This window comes from Pseudopodoces humilis, chromosome 5, assembly GCF_049639895.1.
Source record: "Pseudopodoces humilis isolate 2021_Gansu_Grassland_sample_001 chromosome 5, ASM4963989v1, whole genome shotgun sequence".
In the NCBI taxonomy this organism is placed as follows: domain Eukaryota; kingdom Metazoa; phylum Chordata; class Aves; order Passeriformes; family Paridae; genus Pseudopodoces; species Pseudopodoces humilis.
In genome coordinates this window covers 39,983,635-40,009,035 of record NC_142204.1, presented here as the reverse complement: position 1 = coordinate 40,009,035, position 25,401 = coordinate 39,983,635, and the positions used below count along the sequence as shown (strand labels likewise).

Below are 25,401 nucleotides of genomic sequence, written 5' to 3'. Positions count from 1 at the left end.
AAAGGCACCTGCCCTGCCCTGCCCATGAAACTGGGGAAGCTCAGCAGCACGTGGGCAAGCACATTCTGGAGAATCTGCTGAGCAAGGTCTTAGACAAACTATGTCTTAGCTTGTACCTCAAAACTGCCCATACCATCATAGTTTTCCAAATCTTCCTATTTTTCAGTGGCCCAGCTAATTAAGACGTTTGCCTGCAGAAGGCAGAACACGTTGCCAGCAAGAGGATACATGAAAAAGACTTCAAACAAGGCTTTTCCCTGACAGTGGAGTCATTCCTGTGGCATTGCAGCTCTTCTGGAAAACTCTGATTGGACAAGCTGTCCAAAGGAACAGGTTATTAGAGTTAAATTAGAGGTCTAATACAAAAATGAACATGAATACATGAGAGAAGGTGGTAGGCACACTGCTACACAAGAGCCGGTAGGAAAGCTAACTAGTAAGAACCTGTTCAGATAAAAAGCAGTACATGCTGCCTGGGCTAACCTGCATGTGTCACAGGGGTATAACCTCAATTTGGGGAATCAGACCATAAGATCCAGTCACTAGTTCTGTTTTTCTTGAATGACTGTAAGGATTTGGAAAATCCTCGGTACAGGTTCAATGTTTAGATTTTTAGAGAGGAAATTACTCTTTTCTGGGTGACAGAACAGACAGTAAAAGCAAACTCAGCATCACTTCAGCAGACAGGGAAAAACGGTATATTGTCTGAACAAAGTCTGGAAATTACTCAAAGGAAAGGTCAAAGCAATCTTAAAAACAGTCAGCTGAAGCAAGAGAAAGCTCGTGGACAGGTTATTTGTGCTGCTCAGGACTCTAACAGCTAGTTACTATCACATAATACCACTGACTCATTAACATTAAAGGCTGGCTTTGTAATCCAGAACTGTGCCTTTGTTGAATGTGAGCACACTGTGAAATACCTACTGGTATATTTTGGTTTTATATTTCGCATTTATTCACCACTCTGAAAAGCTGAGCACAGTACCTAAATCCACTGGTCACATCAAGCTGGAAACAGGAATAGTTTTAAACTACCACAACTCATCTTTATTGATCATATACACCGGCAATGAATTAATTTACCATATATTAGATAAGTTCTCTACCACCTTCTATAAACACTCATTTAGCCTACACTCAGCAAGTCTTTATGTTGCTGAACTCAACTGAACTACAGACTAAAGTGAGGTAAATCCACAGAGACTAGAAACCAAACCAAATCTCTTGAGAATGACGAGATGACATATGAATGAAATTCTTCTATGTTCTGCCTCCTTCCTGGAAAGATCTCAGACCTTTAAGAGGAAGATGGGTGCAGGAAATGGGGTGCCTATTCCCATCAGGGAGAATAGCATTATAATGCCCCTCAAAGTTTTGGAAACTGGTTGCTCTCATGGCCCCACTGGACTTGAGACCTAAAGTGGCTGGCTGTTTGCTGTGCATATCCAAAGATACTTTATCTAGTACTGGCTTGGAGTGCAGAGCCACCTCCGTGTCACCCAGTGACTTCAACCATCTTGGGCAGTGAAAAGCTGCACAGTCTGAAGATTATTTATCCTTTTTACATCAAAGGAATTTTAAAGAGAAAAGAAGCAATACCTAATTGGAAATAACATTCTACATTATGTACATCGAATCTCTTGTATTTGATTGAAAATGAGTGTTAATTTAAAAAAGGACTTATGGGAGCCCCAAAACCTCCTGAGTAATTTCCTGAAGAAATGTATTTTCTAGAAATTAAACTTTGATTTCTTAATGAACACATTTTGCAAAGGAGAGTTATTGGTCCTGTCAATTCAAATTACCAGCGGATGCTCCTTTCAAAAGAGCAGTGCCTTTTGAGGATTTATTGTAAAATGAAATAGTAGACAAGGATGCATCTTATTCATTTGTTTTCCCCCACAAGGATCTATCATTAATGTGTTTGTAAGAACTAATATGCATGGCCCCCAAATTACATCTGTGGAGTCATTATAAAAAGTGCTTACTGTGTTGCCATATAATTAGAGTTCCTGTGCTGAATATATTATTTCAAAGCTGTCAGAAGAAAAATTACAGACCTTGTGTAACTCCACGGGAGTTGGTGACATGATTTCTTTCATTTCTTGCTTAAATTTTCTCAGAACCATGGACTTTCTCCCCACATCTGAAGGCAATGTGTTGCTACGAGTAGCTTGACTGTAATGTGGCCTTACAGAACTTCTTTCCTGGAAGCTGGCTTGTCTTCCCAGCTGGTTACGAGGTTGTGGGTTTTCATGATTCAAACTCATTGTACTTCCTGACATGATTGTGGCCTAGAGCATTAATGAACAGGTTAATTTGTAGCACAGAATGTGGGTTAAGTAAGTGGTTAATTCATAGCAGTAGGAAAAACACCTCTATTCTTTGTTAGAACACAATCACTCAGGGCACAGCAAAAGGCAAGAGGATAGATGTTCAATCTGCTTGCAAGTCACTATAAAATAAAGGACCACAACAAAACACAATAACAATATATGAACCCTTTGGGCAAAAGTTTTCAGATGGCATTTCAAACTGAAATACTGAGCACCAGAATGGCTATGCTTGTAAGCCAGTCCCCTGGCAGACTGAAGAGTATGTAGTGTAATTGCTTATTTTAAAAATATTTTACACATAAATAAAACAACATCTAAGTTGTGGCATAATTGCATTTGTTGGAATTGGAACTACAGGAAGGCATTTGCAATTCAGACTGTGTGTGCAAGGTAAAAAAATGTGAGTCAGCAGAATATGTAGGTAGCTCTAGAGCCAGCATGGGCAGAGTGCCTGGGTACTACCCCAAGCTCAGGGAAAACTCAGTGCAGGTGAGCTCACTGCCTGGAAAGAAACTCTGTATGACATGCACACTGCAAGAGTGACTGCCTTGGCTCACCATTAATACTGGCCCTGGTCTCACTGCTGGTTTTAATCTCAGTAAAAGACAGCCTTTTGTTTTAGATGCAAGAATACATGGAGGGTGAAATCATGAAAGAAGATGATGGGAATCACCTCGCCCAGTGGGTGGAACAGACTGAACTTGAAAAGCATCCATGCACAGCAAGGAGCCTTCTCCTTTGGGGAAGATCTTCTGCTCTGGGGAGTGGGAGGCATATGCACTTTGGGACTGCGGGGAAAGGGTGAGCTGAATTTCCTATTTATTATCTCTTCTGATGGACAACTGGAAAGGGAAATTTAAAGACCATAACCTGAACTCTGACTGGGACTGGACACAGACAGCCTGCTTGAATAGGAGAAGTAAAAAATAAGGGCAAAACAGACAAATAAATGTTTGCCTATAACTCTGGTGAGCATGTCTGTCATCCCTCCTTCTCACAGCTCCAGCATTACTTTCACTATGAGATAATGGATTGAAGCCATAACACTCTTCTGTGCTCAGTAATGACTGATATTACTGCCTGATGGAGCAAAAGCAGCCAGAAGACTTGGCAAACAACAGCCTTCTTTGCTCTTTGGCTGAAGACCTTGAAATGAAAAATGATAAGGAGTCCTTGACTACGCCATGGCACTTCATAAAGTAGAGGCATGGCCACTCTCAGCATCCTGTCACACAGAATGAGTCTGGCTTTCTTTTCAGAGCTGGGGGTTGTGCAACGAGGCATTGCTATAAATGGTACATCTACAGTTCTGAATTTCCCTTTTGTGAAAGACTGAGGAAAATTCAGTGTGTTGAAGTAACTGAATTCTGGACAGCATGGATGACCTATTTCCCTTTTGGAATTATCTATTTCCATATCCTTTTATTATGCACTGAATACTGAAAACTGCAAGAGAAGCCTGCAGTACTGAATCATATCTAACTATAGAATTAAGCCAGTATAACATTTTCTCCTATATTTCTCTGGTTTTCAATAACAAATATATGAGAATCACATTTTGCTACCCATACATGCAATACAAAAGCCATAAATCTGAGGAAGTAAATTAATCTGGACTGAAAAACTTTCACCCAGTTACGCCATTCATATTCCTCCTGGCTGCTAAAGGACTTTATATAACATAAAAATGAAAATGAGATTCTGCCAGTTTTGCAGCTCCAGGAATTTAAAAGAACATAAAAGAAAATATTTTAGGACCTTTCATTCTGTGGTTTCAATTGGCAGTATAATGGTAATTGCTCTGATTAGATAACTTATTGAAAAGGTGATTAAAAAATTAAAGACTCCCAAGTTACTCTGTGTCTGTTTTCTTCCCCCGATGTGCCCTCAGTACAATCCAACACAAAGCATGGTTAGATTTGTAGTGAACTTAAGGATGAAATATGAAAATTTGTTACATGGTGAAGAAATTGCTGTATAATGAACATTTCTCACATTGGCAGCTTCTTTTTCTTTCAGAGTGGTGTGATTATAGGTAAACATTTTGAAAAGCTGATTTTCTTTTATGTTCATCTTAATCAAATTAAGTTGCATTTTAAAAGACAACCTACAACATGCTAAGAAAAGCTGCATGAAGCGTCTGTCAGAGAATGGAATGTATTGCTGCAGGAAGGTTATGCCCACTTAGAAGTTCTGTGCCATTTGCTGCCTTTACAGACAGCATTGATGGTTATGCACAGCAGAAGCTGCAAGTCAAAAGCACTGGGGTGAACATGTTTATAGAATTTTGGTTGCATTGCACAAAAGAAAACAGCTCTGGTTAGGGGCAGGGGAGGCAGCTGCACAAGCAAAAATATAAAGGTAAAGGGTAGGTACCAAGAGAGTCATGTTTCTCAAACACAGACGCCTGTCAGCCTTGTCCTGTGGAGAGGGGTTAAAGCTTTTAAATGAATCGGTGTGATTAGTGCAACTTAAAAGAAAAAAGGAGAAAATAAAATGAATGTAAACCAAACCAAAACCATTATATTTCTCTATAATTGGAAAGAAAGGTTAAGATTGTTCTACCTCTAGTTCCCTCAGAATTCCTGACTGGCCACAGGTCTCTAAATCCTCCAGAGCCTGAGACCAGAAATTTTCCTCCTGGTCAGCCTCGGTGTTATCATGGGGACCTGTGAAGCTAGATTTACAATGAGAAGTTAAAAAAATGTGGACTTTTTCCCCCCCTCTAAAATATATATATATTACACACGTGCCTTGCCACAGACTGCAACTTGAATGACAGAAGGTTATGCAGGAGAGTGGGGAAGAGTCGCTGATCAGGAGAGGCCGGATGGACATGCAGAGCACATGACAGACAAGCCTTCTCATAACCTGGCAGTCACTAGCAGCTGGCAGGATCTGAGCAGCCAGTTGTTCAGTAAGGAGAGAAATGGATTCCAAGAACAGTTCAATACACATTTTTACTGGATTGAAACCGGAACCTCCCTATGAAAACTAATGGATCAACCAGTAGCTGTATGCGGAGCTGCTCCGTGCAACAAATATTTGCAATAAAACCTTTCAAGCTCACAGACTTCTCCCAGGCAATATGGAAATAGTCCTCTTCTTTTTACAAACAACATTTTGCAAAAGAGGCTTGGTGGTGCTTTTTACCTGATTCCTTCAGCCTAAGCTGCATTTATGAGTTTAAGCCCACCTGATCACCATAATATAAACTGCTCCAATAATTTCATACATAAACAGAGAAACTTTCAGGGATGCCACTGTCTTGCATGGAAACTTAGGTCTCTGGTGTTTCATAAATGCACCAAAGCCTTATTAAAAGCACTCTTGAGCAGATGTTGGTGACAGTGATGCTTAGGGAAGTTGCTCAGCAAGTGAGGTCTGATAAAAACCACAACTCTGGGCTGCGGTGGCACAGCCCAAAGCAACACCTTTCCAGTGTATGTGTGTATACAGGGAGGGAAGCAGGAGGTTTTCCTGTCTCAGCAAGGGGAAGCAGCTCAGTAAAGATTCACACAAGCATCAGAGCTGCTGCATGGGAGAGGGCTGATTATGTGAAAGGCACAGGGGAAGAAGGATGAGGAAGGAAAGTGACAATTCGCCCTTTTGGTGGCAGCAAGCTGTTACTTTGGAGCAGCTGCCCATGGACTGCAGCTAGTGGTGCTTAACAGCACATAAACAGAGCAGACACTATTATGGAAGCATCTGAGGCCTTGCTTGACAAACGATGTATTACTGAGAATAGCGTGAATGTAATTCTGTTTACACAGTAGCTTTTAAATAGGAGAACTGTCCAGCACAAGGGAGGACAGCTTGAATGCTTCACACACATGATACTCTGCCTCAGAGATGCTTTCTTACAGCTACAATCAGTCAAGCAGACAATGGCCAGCCATTTCAATCTCTTATTGCAATGATTCTCCACCTAGCATCAGTGTCTCTTCTAAGATATTGCAATAGATACAGTAATGGCAGGAATACCTACTCAGATCACAGATGCAATTCCTCCCAGGCAAGACAAGAAAGTATTTAAAACATGATTTTAGACAGATCCTTGACTTCTGAAATGAACTTTTTCAATAAATCTATGTAGTTCTTTCAATAGCCAATATTGAATGTAGACTAATTTATCTATTCCAATATCTCTTGCTATATTGCATATTAATGATATCAAATGGAACTTAAGCTAATGAACAAGATAATTTGAGGCAATTGTCTGCGACAGCAAAACCTGGATTTCCTAGAACTGGAGGTCCATCTCTTCTCTGACTTCTGTGAAATATAAAATCATGATGCTTCTATGTCTGGACTTCTCAGTTGAAGCTGTTTCTTTTTCAGCTCTCCTCTCCTCTTTTGCTTTTACCCTGAGTCTTGTCTCCTGGTGTGTGAAATCTCAACTTTTGCATCTTCATTACAGCCACATGAGTAATTTGTAGCTGAGCTACTACATCAAAAAACCAAAAGAGGTACCAAAATAATTTATCTAGATTTTTTTTTTAATCTAAAACCTGAGAGTTTGATTTTAAGTCATATGAAATATTGTTTGTGACCATAATGAACATATTTGTTTTTCTGAGGCTTATTTAAAGAGCCGTCAGAAATTCAGATGCATAAAAAGTCTGAAGGCAAGGCAGTAGGACAGATAATAAAAACAAGGGTGTCTATGATTTTGTTCTTACTGCCATATGAGAGAAAAAATCTTTGTGACTTTTAGCTTTTTTAATCAGGAAGTTCTTGGATCTGGCAGACTCATTCCCATAAGCATTGATATTTTAATGTGTTAAACATTTTCTCTGGAGCAGGAACTACAACAGACTTGTCCTACCTACCAGTGATAGGTATACACCAGGCTAGAGAGTGGTTTAAGCTCTCTGGTTTCATTTGCTTGCCCACTGAAATTTCCTTGTCCATCAACAGCAAGTTAATGTGGTGTTTTCTGCTTTTGCCCTGTTCTTCTCATTTCAACTGTTTTTCCTTTCTTCCCCTGTCTTCTCACACCCCCCACCCCCACCTCTGCCTCAGCCCAGCTGGATTTCACTTTTGTGTACTTTTTGGTTTCCTACCTGGAAGTATTCCACTCTTCCAGCTGTCCCCCACCTTTCCTTTGCCCTCCAGAGGCACCTTTCCACATCTTTCCCTCTTTCTTCACACTCCTGATGCTCTCTCCACCTGATCTTTCTACAGATGTTTGCTTTAAATGGTTTTCTTGATTCTCTCCCAATGTCTCAGTCTCCTTCTGTTGCCACACATTCTTGGAAGCTGTGCTACACGAAACAAAGGTAAGAAAAAGAAAAAAGTTACTTTCTAGAGCTAGAGAGGAAGAGAAGTTGTTTAGCTAGAACTACAAGAGAAGAGTTTTTTTCCTGGGGATTCCTGTAACAGGCTTGAAGAACAGACATAACCTTCTCAGATACTCCAGCACTTGGGATGGCAACACCATCAGATGTGGCACCATCCATTTTACAGATACAGCCTAAAAGTAACCATTATTTTAGGTTCTCTCAGGTGTAAGTCACATTGATAAGCAGAACAAGATTCTATTGTGCATACCTTTGGCTGCACAGTGCTTTAAAATGGTAATACAACACATGCTTTTCATTTAGAAGATTCTTTATTTTACAATCCAGCTCCCCGATTCACTGCTCATCAACTTTTTCAGCCCATTACTTACACAGCTGCAAAACAGTAGGTGTTCTGGAATCCATGGCTGCATCTCATTTGAGAAACAAAATATGGGCTGTAACTGTGGATAAAGACCCTATTAAACTAAAAAGAAAATGGGCAGTATGAAGAAAACTATCTAATTTCCTTTATTAAACACTGTCTACTACTAGCCTATGAAAACTGCCCGTGTGCTTCTGCAGTAGGGACCAAAGGAGCTGGATATGGGCTGAGAATTCACTCCTATCTTAGCTGTCATCTCACCAGACTTGTCTCCAGACAAAAATGCCACAAAGCTGTGGGCTGTGTCAGAGGGTTTGTCGTTCAGAATCCGAAAGCAGCATCTAAACTTTGCCTTGATTTGTATTTCAAAGGTTACAGACTAGATCTCATGGATTTCCTTACGCAGTATGTTTATACAGGCACCAGGAATGGTTTTTTCAGTACTAAACTTTAATTTTTCACAGACTGGGATTTCAGGCTCACTGTGCTGGCACACCAAGAAAGTGTATTTCTCATGAAGGACATGCATGTCTGCAGTTTCTGAGGGTAGGTGCAAAGAGCACAGAAATCTCTTTACTGTGATGCCTGTCTTCCCACATCTGAGTAAGAACTGTTCATTGGCAGAAATTACCCAAGTCTCTGCAGTGGATCCACTAACAAATCCAAAAGAAAAGATAACTTAGAATAGAAAATGAGAGATTTTTGGGTCTTTCGCTACCTCCAGGAATTGTGAAGTAAAAATTTCCTCCTCAGGAAGTTCTTTTGTCTGCAGAGAAATTAACTGAAAAAGAGATTTACTTCTCAGAAGAGGAGGAATAAATGCATGGCAAAATACCAACAGTTTGGACAAGATATTTGTACCTGGATCACTTTTTACTCCTACTGAATGTGAATGTCTCAAGTATTTGTGGATGAAGACTGTAATTTGTGCTTCTTTGCCCAAACCAAGAAGAATTTTCACAGAAGACAAAAGATTAACACACCAGTTGTCTTTAGCCACATTATCTGTAGGTTTATTTTTGTGGAGTGGAAAACAGATCAGATTTTTTCTGAAACTTGCCCAGGGAAATGCCCTAATTTTTTTGTTTGTTTATTCTTAAGGGATAAATGCTATGTTTCGTTGGCTGAAGTAACTTGAAATAAATGTCTTGGTTTTGGCATCATAATCCTCTATAAAACCACTAATCCACCCCAGTAAGTTTCATGGAGTGTACTGTATCTCATATTTAAAGGAAGAGCTGCTATAACTTCATTAGAAAAACATCATTTCTTTCAAGACAGTAAGTGTTTATTTTTGAGGTGCTGCAGCAGCAGCAAACCAGAGAAGAGAAAGTCGTATGGGAACTTACGTGCTTGCTGCAGGTCGATCCCATTCGTCGTCGCTCAGCCCTGCATCGTGGAACGGCTGATTCCGTGCTTTGCCTGGGGGGGACAAACTGGCCTGCTTGGGACTCCTCCATTCATAGGCATTGAAGTTGTATCCTGAAGCCTGATAGGTGTGTCCTAAAAATGATGAATTACTATTTTACAGCAATGCATATGCTGAAATGATGGGAAAGCACACCTCTGAAGCGGGGTTCTCAAGAACTGTTGAATTTGTCATTGTTACCTTATTTTTTTTCTGTTGGCAGATTATTTAGCCTAGATTATGGCTGGAATTAGGTGTGCTCTAGAGCTTCTTTTGTGAATGTCCACTGAAAGCAAAATCTTAAATATATCTAACACTGTTCTCCTACTGTTTCTGTCTCAGCTGCTTCTACATTTAGTTCTAGATACTGCCACAATTTATCAATTTCCAATTCGACATCCTAGACTGATCAATAGTGAAATAATCATGGATGTGTTAAATACGTGTTAACATGGTCATATGCAACATGCCCAAAATTAAAGCTAAATTATTAAGAAAACTGCTTCAGATGTATTGAAAAAAGTTTCCAAAGATGTATTAAAAAATCCCATGAACTTGGCTTTTCATGCCCCCTTTTGCTAGGGCTCTGAGAGCTCAGGAAAGGCCTGTCTCACAATGGGCAGACATTCCCAGTACCAATATACACCATCTCTATCACCCATTTCTAAGTGTCTCAAGGCTGTGTAAGTGACATCAGATGGTTTTTATACCTGCAGAGTTCATTTCTGGGTGCTTTTATCATACTAGCAAAGCAGGTATTACTTCAATAGTATTTTAACTGAAACCAGGTGTAATTTGAATTCCAAGTAGGAAGCAGTTTCCAAGTGATGTATCAAGAAGAACACATGGATCAAGGAGTCACAAGCTGATGCTGATCTAGTAAGCAAAATCCATTATGGTAGAACTGATAATACACATTTTATATGTATATATGTATATATGTATATATGTATATATGTATATATGTATATATGTATATATGTATATATGTATATATGTATATATGTATATATGTATATGTATATATGTGTCTGCATGTAAGTATGTAAATAAGCACACACACACATATATATATATAACATATATATGTAATATACTTCACCTTGATATATTGCTTCTTTGGCTCTACAGTTGGTGTTTTTTGATGTGCATATTGGATTAGGAAGTACTGTTTTGTTGATGACTACTGTGACTGCTGCTGCCCCTCTAAAGAGGGTAATTTGCTTCCATAAATCGGTCTAGACCTGTCTCCCTCAAATGCTGTGTAACTGCAGAGCTGTGAGTGCTTTCCAGCAAACTGGCAGATACTAACACAGTCCCAGATTCTAGGGAAGGTATTGGTTGGGAAGATGTGACTGCTGTGTGGTGAAGGCTCTGGATTAGTAAGGCAGACACATAAGACAAAGATACAAAATGGGGTATTGATTCAAGGAGAGAAAAGGCAGCTCACCAGCATTAAATTGGTAATTAATAGGATAAAGCATTATCTGGTGCTCCAGAAACATCCCCCAAACTCCTCAATTTGCTTAGTCTGTGCATATTGCCAAGAAAGGTTTGGAGAAAAGCCAAACTCAGCTTGATGGGTCAAGACAGATTGAACTCTAATAGAAATGGGGGCCACCACAACACCAAGGGATAAAGCCACAAATCTGTTTGCACTCAGGCTGTTTAGCAGAGGTGCCATGTATCCAGCCAAGTCTGGGCAGATTTTTTTCAAGGGAGTTAAAAAAAAATCCTCTTTGAGATACTGGTTCAGCTTTGGCACGGCATCTGAATCATCAGGACTTTGGAAAGCATTCTGGGCCTCAATCCTTTCCACAGCTGAACAATTTGCTCCAGATATCTTCAATTCATCCAGAAAATGAGAAGTACCATTCTGGCACTTCTCCTTACAACTTAAAAATATCAGAAGAAAATCTAATATAAATTGTTTTGATAATCTGACCAACACAGTTAAGGAAAGGGGTCTAATAAATCCAAATTCTAACTCCAGTGAAAAAATTATTTGAGGTAAGGACCTATCTGTCCAAATATCTCCCAGGTAATGGGAATACATGGTTTACTATGGAAAGAAACATTTTTAAAAGAATTAAAAAAAAACAACTGAAGTTGTGTGTAACTTATTTTTCTTGTTATCAAGAATATTACAAAACGTCTATATCCTTCACTGCCTAAATAAACGTATTACAAACTGAAATTATTTGAAAATCCTACATGAAACAATAGTTACAGAGAGGTGAAAAAAAATCTCATTATGGAAGATCACATTTTTAAATAGAATGATTGTTTTTGACAGCTGAAAGTTAGATGTTAATACTGAAGGAATGAGGAAGAAGCAAAAGATTTACAAATCATAGGCAGTGACTAATGTTGCCCTTCAGCAGTTTATAATAAATCTGTTGTCATTTAAAAATTAATGCATATGGGCATCAAATTCATGAACATCTCCAGAGTGTTCTGCGCCTTGCATTGATCTGTACTTGAAGGATAAACTCATTTAGTTGAGGATGAGCTATAGACCAAGCTATACAGATGTCAGTAAAGCTAACAAAAGCCTGTTAATGTATTGATAAATGCTTTGTAACACATCACATCCTCATGAAAGAATGAATCTGAGGGCAGCCAAGTGCAAGAAATCATGCTGCCTGCCAAGGTGTGTGGTCATAATGAGACAGCAGCACATTATAAAGTGCAGGGTTAAAAGTTAGTACAGATGAAAAGTTCTACTTAGGGCAAAGGAAGGTCACCCATGAAGGCAATAATTCCTGCTTTAAATGTGGATTGTATTTTTGACAGTACCTTGATTTCCAAAGCTGGTGTCAATACCAGAGCCATCCCATGACTCCACTGCGCTGTCAACACTTGGGACTGTAGTGGAATAGATGTCCGAGAGCTTGCCAGATTTCTGTGCAGCAGAGCTTTCATCTTCAGCATCACTCAGTTCACTCACGTGACCCACAGGCACAGAAAATTTCTTGGGACTGGTAGCTGAATAGGATTATATAAAAAGAGGTGTTGATCCTTGCTTTGCTGCAGCTCTGAGAATCTGGTTTTTACTCCTGACACAAAGCTTTTCCATGGGTGGCCTAAACGCTTGTTAATCTGCAATAACACATGCATTAACCATCATGGATGGTACCCTTGGCCACACTCACCATCTGTTTGCTTCTTGATTTTCAAGGTGACAGTTTCTCCTGCCATCTGTAATAAATGAATGGCTTCACTCAAAGGTTTTCCTTTCAGACTGCTACTATTTATTGCTAGAATTCTGTCTCCTATGTGAATTGCCCCAGTCCTACAATAAGAGAGAGAAGTAAAACATTGAGAAGAGAGTGTAAAAGGCAACAAAGGCAATTTCTTGGCATTTTGGAGCATGAAAGTCCCATCTCCCTTTCTTCCTTTTATTTTGCTTTTATTGTTGTGTCACAGAGTAATTCTTTTGTTAGAGACACTTAAAGCAAGTCACCTTTGTTGTAGTGACAATAGCAGAGCTGAGGCATGATGTGGATTTCTGTGTTACTGTGACAGCTGAGTTAATCACCTGTGGATGATATTCACTGCAGCCCACCTGCTCATAAGCAATCTCAGACAGCTTAGTAAGCCCTAAAATGAGTCAAGTTTCTAAGTCTCACAATATAAAAAAAAAAACAGTGTGAGCAAGCAACCATCTATTTCACAAACCTGGCCTTCAGGATGGGTCAATCAAGAAAAGAAAATATTTTTGTGTAAATGTCTGTGCACAATATCATGTTTTGTGTGCTGTAAATTCTCTCTGAAACCACCACCAAGTTTCAATGACTCAACCAATCTGAGAAATAACAGGTGACAGAAATCCTTATAATTTTCGTTATTCTCTATCTGTCACTTACCATGAGGAGCATTTCTCCTCTGATAATGCTTCCTATGGTCTATGTAGGTGCACATACAGATGCAGTGGCAGATAAGAGTATGATGAGTTCCGATAAACTTGGACACATGAAGTGCTTCCTTTACTTATTGTACTATGCAAGACTATTGGTTTTGAAAGGCTGCTAAAATGTTCCTGTGACCGAGCCGTTTGATTGATTAGGTTTTCCTTGGTGATCCATAATAGGGACCACAGTCCTCTGCCTTGTATACTAATGTACATCCTGCCCATGCTCCTGGAGCTTGGCAGTGATCAAAAAACAACAGCAAAAATATTATAAATTCCAGGTTTGAGAATTATAAAGAAATCAATTGCTTACCCATGAAAATTGGGGGTTTTAGGTTAAAAAAAACCAAACCTCTATCTTGACAGAGAGAACATTTAAAAATAATTTGCTTTCCAACTTACCTTTCAGCTAATCCTCCTTTTGTAAGGCTGGAAATGATTATGGGATCAAAGGGCTCTTCAGTACCAGAGATTGTAATTCCAAGGGGCCCACCATAGCGCTTTAGCTCAACAGTATAAATAATTGCTCCAGAGCTCTCCTGTTCATCTGCAATAAATGCCAAGGGGATGCAATTGGTTTCTTATGAAAGAAGGAATGAAAAAAATAGCATATTCAGTCTAGTGACTGGTAATCAAACAACATTATCAAAAGATCACATTTCAGACACAATTCTGAATCATATTCTACTAGAGTATTAAAAAAAATAAATTACCTATTATACAATTTTTTATTGCCAAAACCTGGACACATGTCAGCAGAAAAGCTCCCCTCAATCTGTTAAGTCTAAATTTTACTCTCTTTAAAATCTTTAGGTCTGATTTCTTTTCTGATCTTAGATCTGATCTCCTTTTATATTAAACTATAACTTAAGGCTTTTTTGTCACAGAATCACAGACTGATAGGAAAGGATCTCTGGATGCCACCTTGTCCAACCTCCTTGGACAAGCAGGGCCAACTACAGCTGGTTGCCCAGAGTTGTGTCCAGCTGGCTCTTGAATATCTCCACTTGCAGAAACTCCACAACCTCTTTGTACAACCTGTGCCAGTGTTTGGTCACTCTCAAAGTAAAGCAGTGTTTCCTGACTAACAGAACCTCACACACGTTTCAGTTTGTGTTCATTGCCTCTGCTCCTGCCACTGGGCACCACTGAGGAGAGCCTGGCTCTGTCTGCTTTGCACCCTCTCTTCAGGTATTTATACACCCTAAGAAGATTTCCCCTTTGAGCCTTCTCCAGGCTGAGAGGTCCTGTCTCCCCCAGCCTCTTCTCAGAGGAGAAGGCTCTCCTCCTGACCTTTGTCACCCCTGGCTGGACCTCATCCACTGTGTGTCCATGTCTGGGGAGCCCACAGAAATCTCTCTGCAGTGATGAGCAGGAGAGAAGCATCACCTCCTCTGACCTGCTGGCCAAGCTCTGCCTCTTGCACACCAGGACGCTGTTTTTATTTGCCACAGCGTCACATTATTACAGAAAAGGCAAGTTACTACTATGGTATAAATACTGATACCCATCTGTTTCTAGAACTGAATGGAAGGTATTTAAAATTAAAGGTAATTTGAAAGTTTTAAACCCAAACCTTCTTAAAAGAATTCTGGGAAAAGTCAAAAGTCATTATAAGACGAGCAGCTGTATTTGTAAAACAGTCCATGTTTTTTATGGACATGTTTTGAGCTTTTTGTAACAGAATCGAAAATATCTTCTGTATACTGAATTATCAACTAAACTGAATTAAGTAAGTCCATTAGATATTATTTCATGATATTGCATGAAGTCATTTGCATGATTTTGAAATTTTATCACACCAAACAATTATCAGAACTGGAAAGAGTCCATCACTGAGTAAACTTAAATATAATATATTTCCTTAAACAATACTCAATAGGAATTGCATCAACAAGAAATGTGCCTGTATTTATACAATGCTCTTTACATATTATTAAAAAATCCCCAACCACAGCAAGAGAGCAATCAACTGCAGTGTCTTTGAGTTGTGAAGTAATATTTTAAAATTTAAAATGCCAGAATTCTCCCCAAATCAAAATAACAAATTCTTTCTAGCTGATGTTCTGATATTGGTATTCAGCCAGGATGGCTGGTCTGGTGGGCAAATTTTCCTACATCTGTGGGTAGTGACATTTTGAGCAGTTCAGTGAATGTGGAAAATGTCTAGGATACACATTCCATAACTGTTACTGAAACTAACTACAACAACTTAGAAAATTCAAATGTTACCATTTCTGTTCCTGTAGACAGACAAGCTTAAAAAGGGAAAAAAAACAAACCTACATCACTAGCAAAGGCTCAAAGAGTTGTCTTCTGATACTGAACATGGTACTTTAGGCAGAGCTGGAGGATCACTGATATCTTTGAAGCTACTTTGTTTTTTCCCAATTTTCAGAAAATTTAGATCTTCACCTACACCCCCCCTCCACTCTGTTCTATTTCCTCCTTGCTTTCCATGTACAGAAAATGCCACACACAGAGAATCAGAGAGGAATTAGTAGTGTTTATTCAGCAAAGAATACTGGGGGTTTTGTGCCTACTTGGGGCATTGCCATCAGTGTTTTGGTACAGTTCACATCACTTTATCTGACGTGCTCTTTCCAGAAGCACCCAGACAAATGTCCCTGGAAGCCCCAGTCTGGCACACAGTGGGCTAGCATGTGCACAGCAGCACAGTGGCAGCTTTGCTTGCTTAAAGCATTTATGGAGCAGCCACCAATCAATCCCCTGGGATCAAATGCTGGTGCTGTTTATGCAGCAGTGGCATGGACATGGTGCAAGACTTCAACTGAAGGGTGAAAGCAACGTGCCAGCTGAAAATGTAATAGCCAGCACTTGCTAAGGGTTGACATGTCGCCCTGAAAACTCAGCTTCTGAGCTTGCTAACATAGTTTTCTAAGGACTTTCCCAGGACAGTAACTGTAAACATAGATATGTGTATGTTCTTTCTGTTACACGTCTTGTGATGGGCATCTCTCATGGCCAGTGCAGTGAGAAAGTGTTATCCTGATCATCCAATCCCTGGCCATGGTCAGAAGCCTATAAATCCTGGGGGGGAAAATAAACTCTGCTCTTTCTTTACCACACCTCAGCCTGTGTCCGGGTGATCTATTGATCTTCAGCGGTAACAGTTGACACAATACTAACACTTCTCTGCTATAAACAGGAAGTGAATAGGAAGTTACTAATTATCAGCAGCCCTTCCACATGGGAGCTGGAAGTCTACAGATCTCAGTGAAGGACTAGAAAGAAGACTGGTCCATTGTGTCTGTTTTCTGAGTAGCTGTAGGTCAGAAAATTATTGGCAGAATGTTATGCTGAGCAGAATGTTGGAGCTATCCAAAAACAGGGCATACAAGTGCCCTGAATTCACCGGGAAGGTCAGTTCTGCCATGAAAGCAAAGAATGGTGGTATTCAAGAAATGGAGGTAGCCATTAGGCTCATCTGGATTTAAATTTGTCCTCAGTTTGGGAAGCTGGCAAGAAGAAAAGGAAAGAGAAAAATTGCTGGAAACATACCTCCATCTGGGGAGAAGATATAACTGAAGTACTATGGTTATGGGTCTCATGTTTTTGAGATTTTCTATCTTTCTTGTGATGCAATTGTGGGTAATTCTTGGAAACCACATTTAATGACAGTAGATCCTCTGTGCTACAGTGCCTCTGCTCTGCTCACTGGCCTCTTGCTCATCAGAATAACATCTGACCACCACGGTGACAAGGGCAAAGAGCACCTGACATGCATCATGCTGCTGTGGCCTCAGCTGCAAGGAGGCTCAGAGGAACACAGCTCTGAGAGCCCTGCTCCCTGCCTCACCTTCCTCAAGAAAGTGAAAATGCATGCAGTGAAAAATAAAAAGAAGTTTAAATCTTAATCTTATTCTGTGTTTTACAAAATGTTTTGGAATGCTCCATGCCTACTCATCAGTTAGCATCAGGCTTTTATTTTCTCAAGGAATTTATTATTTCTTCTGTTGAGTTTGAGCAGCACATTTCTTCCTTTGTGAGAAGAAAAAACTTTTGTAAGTAAATTAATGGCAAATATGCAAAGAATTATTTTAACTGAGATCCACTTTTTGTTACACTTTTGCTACTGTTATGCCACTGTTTCCTAAATATTTTTTCTTTAACATTTCAGCAGACACTCATTTCAAATTTCAAAGAATCTGAAATCTGCTATAATACTTCCATTTATGCTTTGACATTTAGCCAACTATTACAAGAACAATTTGTATAAGCATTTTTTTTTCAGTAGGTTTCTGAGTAACTGTCCAGTTACACTTGAATCTGTTTAGTTACACCAGCCATGTCTGGATAGAACACTCTAGTTGTGTGAGAATCTTGATATAGATACATTATGTAACTATAAAACAAGCAATGTGAGTGTGTAAAAGAAAAGTGTGGTATAAGAACCCCAATGAGACTAAAATCTGTACCAGATACCATGGTGTGCATGGTAAGAGAGCAAAGATCTTATTTTCTATGGGTGGAGACTGAAATCCAAGTTTCAATTACAGCAACAATTTGCACAAGTACTAAATGCAGCTGCCTTTGCTTTGTAATATAATACTAAGAAGATGCTTTGTTTGCTTTCAGAATCAATTAGGAGGGAGGAAGAAAAAGGAAAAGAGTCTTCTAGTGCAATTCTAAACACCACTTCAACAGTTGCACTTAATTTGAAATAATAAAGTGTGGCAGGTTGTGCCTTTTTGCTGTGAGATGGAATAGAGCTGAAGAGAAGTGAATCTCCAGTGGGTATAACACTGCAATATAAACAGCAGCAGTAATAGTAGTTATAACTGCCTTTGTTTGCACTACAATGCATAACAGAACTCACTTTATTATCTCCAGGTAGAAATTCTGCTCTTATGAAATCCACAATGGGGAAGGTCCATTATTCCACTGGGCTGATCAGGCATGATCCTCCATCAGATATCCAGCACAGTGTGTAAAGTACTACTTACCTTTGAGCATGTGAACAGTCGTACCAAAGTCAAATTTTTAAGTTTATGGACAAAGCACACACTACACCACTTTGCTGGAGAACTGAAGCCCAGGGATCCATGCTTTGCTAACCATGATTCCAATCTTAAAAGCAGAGAAAATCCCAATACTCTAGTAAGAAACAGATCAACTTTATATGGCTGCACCTGAGGGGCAATTGTCTTTTCAGCTAACTGAAGACCTAATTTTGCAGTGCAGCTCCTGTAAGCAATATAGCTAGTGAGAAACTTCAACACTAAATTCTTTCTAGGTCATATTTTCTGATTATCATTAGCATAAAACAGACATGTTTAGAAAAAACATTTCACTAAAATTTAAAAGAAATCCCCTTTGCTCTAGAAATCCTGAAAATACACATGAATCTGCAATAGTCATTGCTAATACCGGAATTATCTTCATCTTTGCGGATCTTTAACTTTACAAGGTCCTCACAGTGCTGAAGGATCTGGACAGCATCTTCCATTGAGCAGTTGTCAAGTCGAATATTATCTATTGCCAGCAACTTATCACCCAGTTCGAGTGTCCCAGTTCTGCGAAAAAGTTACATGGAACTCTAGTAACATTAAAAGAAAGGTATCCTAAAAGGTCTAAACATTATTACAGAAAATAGATGGATTTTTAGGACAATTACTTCTTAATATGCCTTCTATTTTCTAACTTTTCACAAAACCTTTTATTTAAGGAAAAAAAAAAGTGCACAGTCTCTTACAAGCTCTCTCTGTTTAACTTGAATTTGGCTGGTTACACACATAAACAGATTTTTATTGGGAGCTCTAGTGTCTTACCTGTGAGCAACACTTCCTTTCTTGATATCAGAAATAACCAGAGGGTCCCCTGGTTTTCTACTTGATGGAGCTGTAATAAAGAATATATACGGATATTTAGTTTTGTTTCCAGATACGCAGATGGACTAGTTTTGACCATAAATCAATATTTCATACACATTCTTTACTTGTGTTATATTTCTCCCCCACCCCTAAATTACGTGAACTTCAGGTACAAACAAACAGCAGCAGCATATTGGCAAGACTGGACACCCCTCAAAAATGAGAACATTTCAGAATTGAAGTGACTGGTACAAAATGAACTTAGCCTGATATGTTTGATTTCTGGGTTAGATCAGGACTGAGCCATGGGAAGACACCACAGTAGAGCTCCAGTGATTTATCATAAAATGCTGAGTAGCTGTAACACATAAGGAAGACTTTCTGTCTTACAATCTTCCAATGTGACTACTACTGATGATCTTTTGCCAGAATAAATCCTGTTGTACTATATTCCTGACCAACAGAGCTGCTCTGGCCATGTATCTAGAGCGGGCTAGTCCACATCCTTTCCACCAATCTCTGTAACCTTGCCCCCTTGTACTGCTGCTGGACCTTAAGAGTAGTGAGCTTCTCCCAACTTTGTACTGGGGATACCTACTAGGAGCACTGCAATTCCAGTCAGTTTAGTAAAACTCCCACCACTCCTCTCCTCGCACACATATCTCTTTTTGGAAGAATCTGACATTAATGGTCAATTTTTCTATCTGTCCCTCATGGTTAAAAAGATGCTCTGCTCTTCAACACCAGGCACTGCAACTCTTTACGAACTTGTGCAAAACTATTTGATAAGTTTCCCTTGGCCAGGAAATTCGGTCTGCAATTTTGCTTGACCTTTAGCTGCCTAGGAAGCAGTAAAATATACCAGAGGAAGGACTGTTTCTTGAAGTAGCTCCATTGTTTTGGAGGGTTCATCCATTTGCTGATGGAAGACTGAAGATCTGATAGGGCAAGCAGTCAGCTTAGAACTTGAGGGTGATGAAGACACATTGTTAAGACAACTGTGTAGCACATGCTGTCTACCTTTGGGAAGAGTATCACCTACAGATGCTCTGTCCAGGAGGTGCTCCACATGGTGAACACAGACTGGCGTTTGGGACTGCTAACAAACAGTGTGCTGATATTAAAACACTGCCATGTGGTATAATGCTCTCAGCCCTCCTGAAAGCACTAATTAGTTTTGCACAGTTATGGTTCCTCAACTGCCCCACACCATTTCTGCACTGTGTACTGAGCCCTCTGCATTCTTTCACAGAAGGTTTCCATTAGGCTCCAAAGCCTGAACTGACAATCACCCAAAAAGCTGCCCATATTGGAGGATCACCTACAAAATCCTGATGTCAGTTACTTTAGCAGCTCATGAATCTTCTCTTTGATGCAAAATGACAGATCTTCACCTACAGCAACCACATGATAAATTAATAATGACATTTCCAATACAGTATGCTAACAGGTCTTGTTAACCTTAGCTGCCCTGGCTGAGACAGCCTTCGAATATCCAAAGGAACTGCTCAAGAACTCAAGAAGAGCCATATTTCAAATGCAATGTCTCAAAAGTCCAGAAGATGGACATACAAGGACTTTGAAGAATTTTTAGAATTTTTTCTAAAACAGCATGCTCTCAGGAAATTATTATGTTGCAATTTAGAGAACAGCAATTAAATTTTATAAGAGATGTAATTTTCATAGCTTGTTCGTCATACTTTCATGTCATAGGTCAAATATATTACAATTCCATAATTTACTTGAATCCTTTGGATTTGTTTTACCAACTAGTATCTTGTTAAAATTTTAGACTATCACTTCGGTGATTTTTTAGTTCTATGTTTTCACCCTCTGGGTTGCCTTACTCTGAGGTTATATGATACCCACTGCAGACCAGGGTTTGAGTCTTGAAATACTTTTTATGAAACTGTCTTACAAAATTTCCAGAATTTATGAAAAGTGCCCATTATTGTTGTAAAAAGAAGAGAGGAGGAACCAAAATGAGGGAAAGAGCACAGCTCAAAGAGCAGAGCCAGAAAGTACATGTGGATGCAAAGAGTATGGTGCTGCACACAAAGGTATCACAGTTTCAAACTGAGGAAGTGTGAACCAGCAGTATTTTATGAGTTCTCCTGGGCTATTATTTGGTCTGGAGAATGAAAGCCTTTTTGTAGGCACCAAACACAGCCCTGTGTGAAATTAATCCCCCCATGCTGAGAAGCAGATGCACCACACTTCATTTTGTTATTGTTTGATGCTCATGGCATACTTCCTACAAATTATTCAGGTTGTGCTGCAGAAATAAAATCATTCATTTCCTCCTGAACTTTTGTACCTTTTTGCACATTACCTAAGATTACATTGCCTAAGATTGCCACCCAAAAACTGGTGAACAGATGCTGTCTCCAGCAAGAAGATTCAGTACTATTATTCTGATTTTACGGATAAGGAAAGGAAACATAGGAAAATTTAACTCAAAGTATGACATTTTTCAGTGAGCAATTTGAGATATCCCTGCCTTTATATCTCACCATAGTTTGTAGAATGCAACAGCTTCTATGTCTGAAATACAACTACTGGCATTTTCAGCAACAGCTGCAGATGAGTAGAATTTCTGTGAGTGCAACCCCAGGATCTCAATGTTTCAGCTCAAAATCAAGCAGCCACTTATGGAAAATCTCCACCCCCACTCCCAGAATGACTTGTCTCAGCATGAGTCTTTTGCAGAGAAAAGAAAAACCACCCTAATTTTCCAGGGTAGCATTAAACCACCTTGACCATGAGATCGCCTCCTTTGTCTTTCTGCAATCCTCCATCTCATTCATTATGCAGCCTCCCTCCCCTTTGTTACACACCACTGTTTCATCTCTCCCCAGAGAGCAGAGAAACCAGAGTTCCAGTGGGAAAGCAGTATTTGACCAGTTAATATATCCACATCGATTAATGCAAGCTTGAAGTGACACTGTATGGCTTCAAGTCTCCACTTCAGAATTATTTCTGGTTTTAAGAGGCTGCTAAAAACGAAGCACCTTACCACTCACTCATGTCCAGTCTACTTGTTCAAGTCCTAGCTGCCCCTAATCCTGATCACAGCTCAGTCTCTCCCCTCATCTGCGGCCTCTGTTACAGCTTTACACTTGTTTCTTGTCCTTGTCCCATTCTGCTCATCCAATGAAGATCTCATCTTTTCTCCTCCCTGCTCCAGCTGTTATTCTACCCAATGTTCAGCTTTTGTAGAGACCTTAGAGTTTGTATGAACAACTACAAGTGGACTGAAGAATGCATAAAGTTGTGCAGGTACTAAATCTAGTGTTGCAGTTAAAAGGCTGCTCTAAAACAAATTGTTTGTTCTCTCTCTTTAAATTACTGATCCTAGGTCTCCATCCCAGGTCTCTACCCTATTCTACTAAACTTTCCCAGCTACTTGAAAGTAAGTTCAATAAAGTGTTGTCAGTTCTGTGTATCAGCTGTTCCATTACATTTAAAAACCCCTCAAACAAGGCTCCTTTCTTATTAAACTGCTAACTCAAACAAAACCCCCCCACAAAGTGACTTCAACAGATTTTGGAGTGGACAACTCACCCACCACCCAGACAAAATTCACTCTCAGCCTGGCTTCAAACTTTGGAGTTTGATCAAACTCTGAACAAACTGAACAAGCAAAGGAAAATGCTCATGTGATGGAAGAATACTTTTTATACCAAGTCAGCCCATTTATCCACAATGCTGGTTTACGGCTAGAAGATATTTTTAAGAATAGTGTGATTAATAAATAGATGAAGGAGCTTTTTAAAATTACACTGATGCAGCTCTTTTGTTCCTTAAGTATTGGTTCATGTGGAGCAGTTGAGAAATCTGTTGGTATTCTTTTGTTTTGAAAAGAATCGCTTGTAATATTTCAAAATTAAGTAGATCTTGCCAGGTGAAATCACAAAATATACAGAAACATGCTTTAGAAAATAAATTCTCATAGTCAATGTATCTGTAGATATTTACAAAGCTTGTTTCTGATGAAATACAAAAACAATAAAGCAGAGTACATTATAGCTGCTAGTCGAAATGACTCAGAGAAACTGATGATAGCTTGGGTGAGATTCTGATATTCTTACCAGCTTTGCAGCTTCTTATTCCTTGAGCAGTCCCACTAGCTTCAGAGAGATTATTTATGAAGCAAGGTGCTGCAGTTCATTGCCAGTAAGGATATCAGAATCTTACATAAGAGAGAAAAAAGAAAAGGAAAGGAAAATGAAAAAAAAAAAAAGAAAAGGAAAGGAAAATAAAAATGGTATTAACTACAATTACCAGAATCCACTAGTAAGCCATTTTACTGGACACCATTCAATGTACTTGACAAAAAAATAATTAGTCTATGATAAAGTAGCCAGTTGCCTCAAAACCTTTTAAAAAAGGCTTTTGTCTTTAAAAAGAAAAATCTATATTCATTACATGGTCTAAAATCAATGGCAATGGCAAATAAATAGAAACAGCTTTGAGTACTACTAGCACTGCTTGTAAGTGTTCCTTCTTCTAGGGAATGATTCTGTCATAAAAGCATAATCACGTGCACAGGAACATTCCCGTGCTTTATTTGGATGATATAATTTTAAGAACTGAGACTTTCTGCTTGTTGCAATCAGGTAACTGGGTGTGAAACTAGTAATATATGAAGCATTAAATATATAGACATGTGTATTTGCAAAATATGAAATAAAGCTCTTTATTGAGTGTAAGTATCTGTCATTGGTAAAATTAGACAGATATAGCAGAGATAAGGGACGAATGATAGGACTGCAATGTGTGTATGAAGGCAGCAGTGGGCAAGACCAGTAACTGACATGAGCTATTCAAAACTCAGAGCCCTGGCTCAATGTTAACAACGATGCTCATGAAACTTTCTTCTGTCCTGCATTTAAGGAGTTATGCTAAGGGGATTTTTAATTTTTTTCTGGGTTTTTTTTCTTGCATTAAGAAATTTGAAACTAAGGAAAGTCTCTTCTCCTATTACAAGTCTTGTGTTTCAAAGACCATGAATTAGCTTAATTGTCTTTAGTGCTGCGTGTCACCTCAGACATGCCTTCAATATAGCACCTGGTTGTAACTCCATGCAAGCACTCTTGGTGTTCATTACCAAAGAAAACAATTCCAAGAAAGAGAAATAAATTCCTCTCCTAGGATCTCTGACTCCTAACAGCTGACCTAGAAGAACTCCTGGACTTAAAAATAGAGATATGTTTACATGCCAGCCCAAAGTGAAGTTGTGTTTCCCATCTGACAAAAAATATCTGTCTTGTCTGTCAGATTAGGTAATTTCCTGCCTTTCTCATATAAATCCCAAGCTAAATGGGGGATATGGAAGATAAAAAAGGTGTTTTTCTGTAAGAGGATGAAGCAGGTCTCTATCACTTTTAAGAGATCAAGCCCACAAGTGAATAAATCTGATCACCTCCATCCCCCTGCTTACTTAAGACATACCAACTCTGCCAATTTTCAATTAGTATTTGTTATTTAAAATAAATAACACAGCTTTCTGAAAATATCAGTAATAAATGGCATGCTAATGTGCTAAAGTATCCTGACAGAAATTTCACAAAATGAATATAAAATGCTTACATTCTTCAAATCATACTGCCTTTTTTAGGAGTTAATTAGGTAAAACAGAGCAAAACACTGAAAAACAAGCATGAAATGCAGCAATTCAAGACTTCTACCAGTTATTAATATAAATCCTTTAAAACCATGTAAATAATTAATCCTAGATAAATTTCATATGCATTGAATATTGTTAAAGAGATTATTGTACATAACAGATAATTTAATTTAAATATTAAAGTTACTGTTGTATATTCACAAGAGCAGAGCTAAGACCTACCACATGTTACTCTGATTATATAGGGCACTGATTTTATAAAGCACTAATTTTTTGAATGAAATTCCAGATCAGTAAGGCATGCAAAGTTTGGAAGAGGAGTGCAAAATACTCAATTTCAAGAATATTAGCTTTCCATTAAAAGCTTATTCCTACAGACAAAAAAAAGCAGATTTCTGCATTCTAAAAAACAACACAAGTCAAATTACTAGGAAGATTATATTTTTTCAGTAACCTTACAAACCTTTATCAATCCTAAGAATAACATTTACATAGAACAGCCTCGTTCTATGTTTTCTCCTTTCTCAATTTTCATTTGCACAGATACATGTACATGCATGATTTCGCTTCAAGCATCACATCACATCTTACAGAGTCTAACAGTTACTCATTCA

The 25,401-nt window shown here is 38.9% G+C and overlaps 1 protein-coding gene across 5 annotated transcripts in view; it reads right to left on the bottom strand.

Moving 5' to 3' along the window:
* Window positions 1-25,401, bottom strand: part of GRIP1 (glutamate receptor interacting protein 1) — a 314,081-nt gene that overhangs the window by 7,090 nt on the left and 281,590 nt on the right. For 2 of the 5 annotated variants that reach the window (XM_088054742.1, XM_088054740.1), the window contains exons 14-22: window positions 19,117-19,186; window positions 18,716-18,861; window positions 13,727-13,904; window positions 12,567-12,706; window positions 12,211-12,399; window positions 9,353-9,506; window positions 7,403-7,603; window positions 4,902-5,013; window positions 2,061-2,294 (exon numbers count right to left, since the gene is read on the bottom strand). In XM_088054742.1, the coding sequence (XP_087910868.1) occupies window positions 2,061-2,294; window positions 4,902-5,013; window positions 7,403-7,603; window positions 9,353-9,506; window positions 12,211-12,399; window positions 12,567-12,706; window positions 13,727-13,904; window positions 18,716-18,861; window positions 19,117-19,186 (1,424 nt within the window). Of the gene's footprint in view, window positions 1-2,060; window positions 2,295-4,712; window positions 4,758-4,901; window positions 5,014-7,402; window positions 7,604-9,352; window positions 9,507-12,210; window positions 12,400-12,566; window positions 12,707-13,726; window positions 13,905-18,715; window positions 18,862-19,116; window positions 19,187-25,401 lie in introns of all 5 variants that reach the window. The other 3 variants (XM_014248866.2, XM_088054741.1, XM_088054743.1) reach the window with 3 other exon arrangements.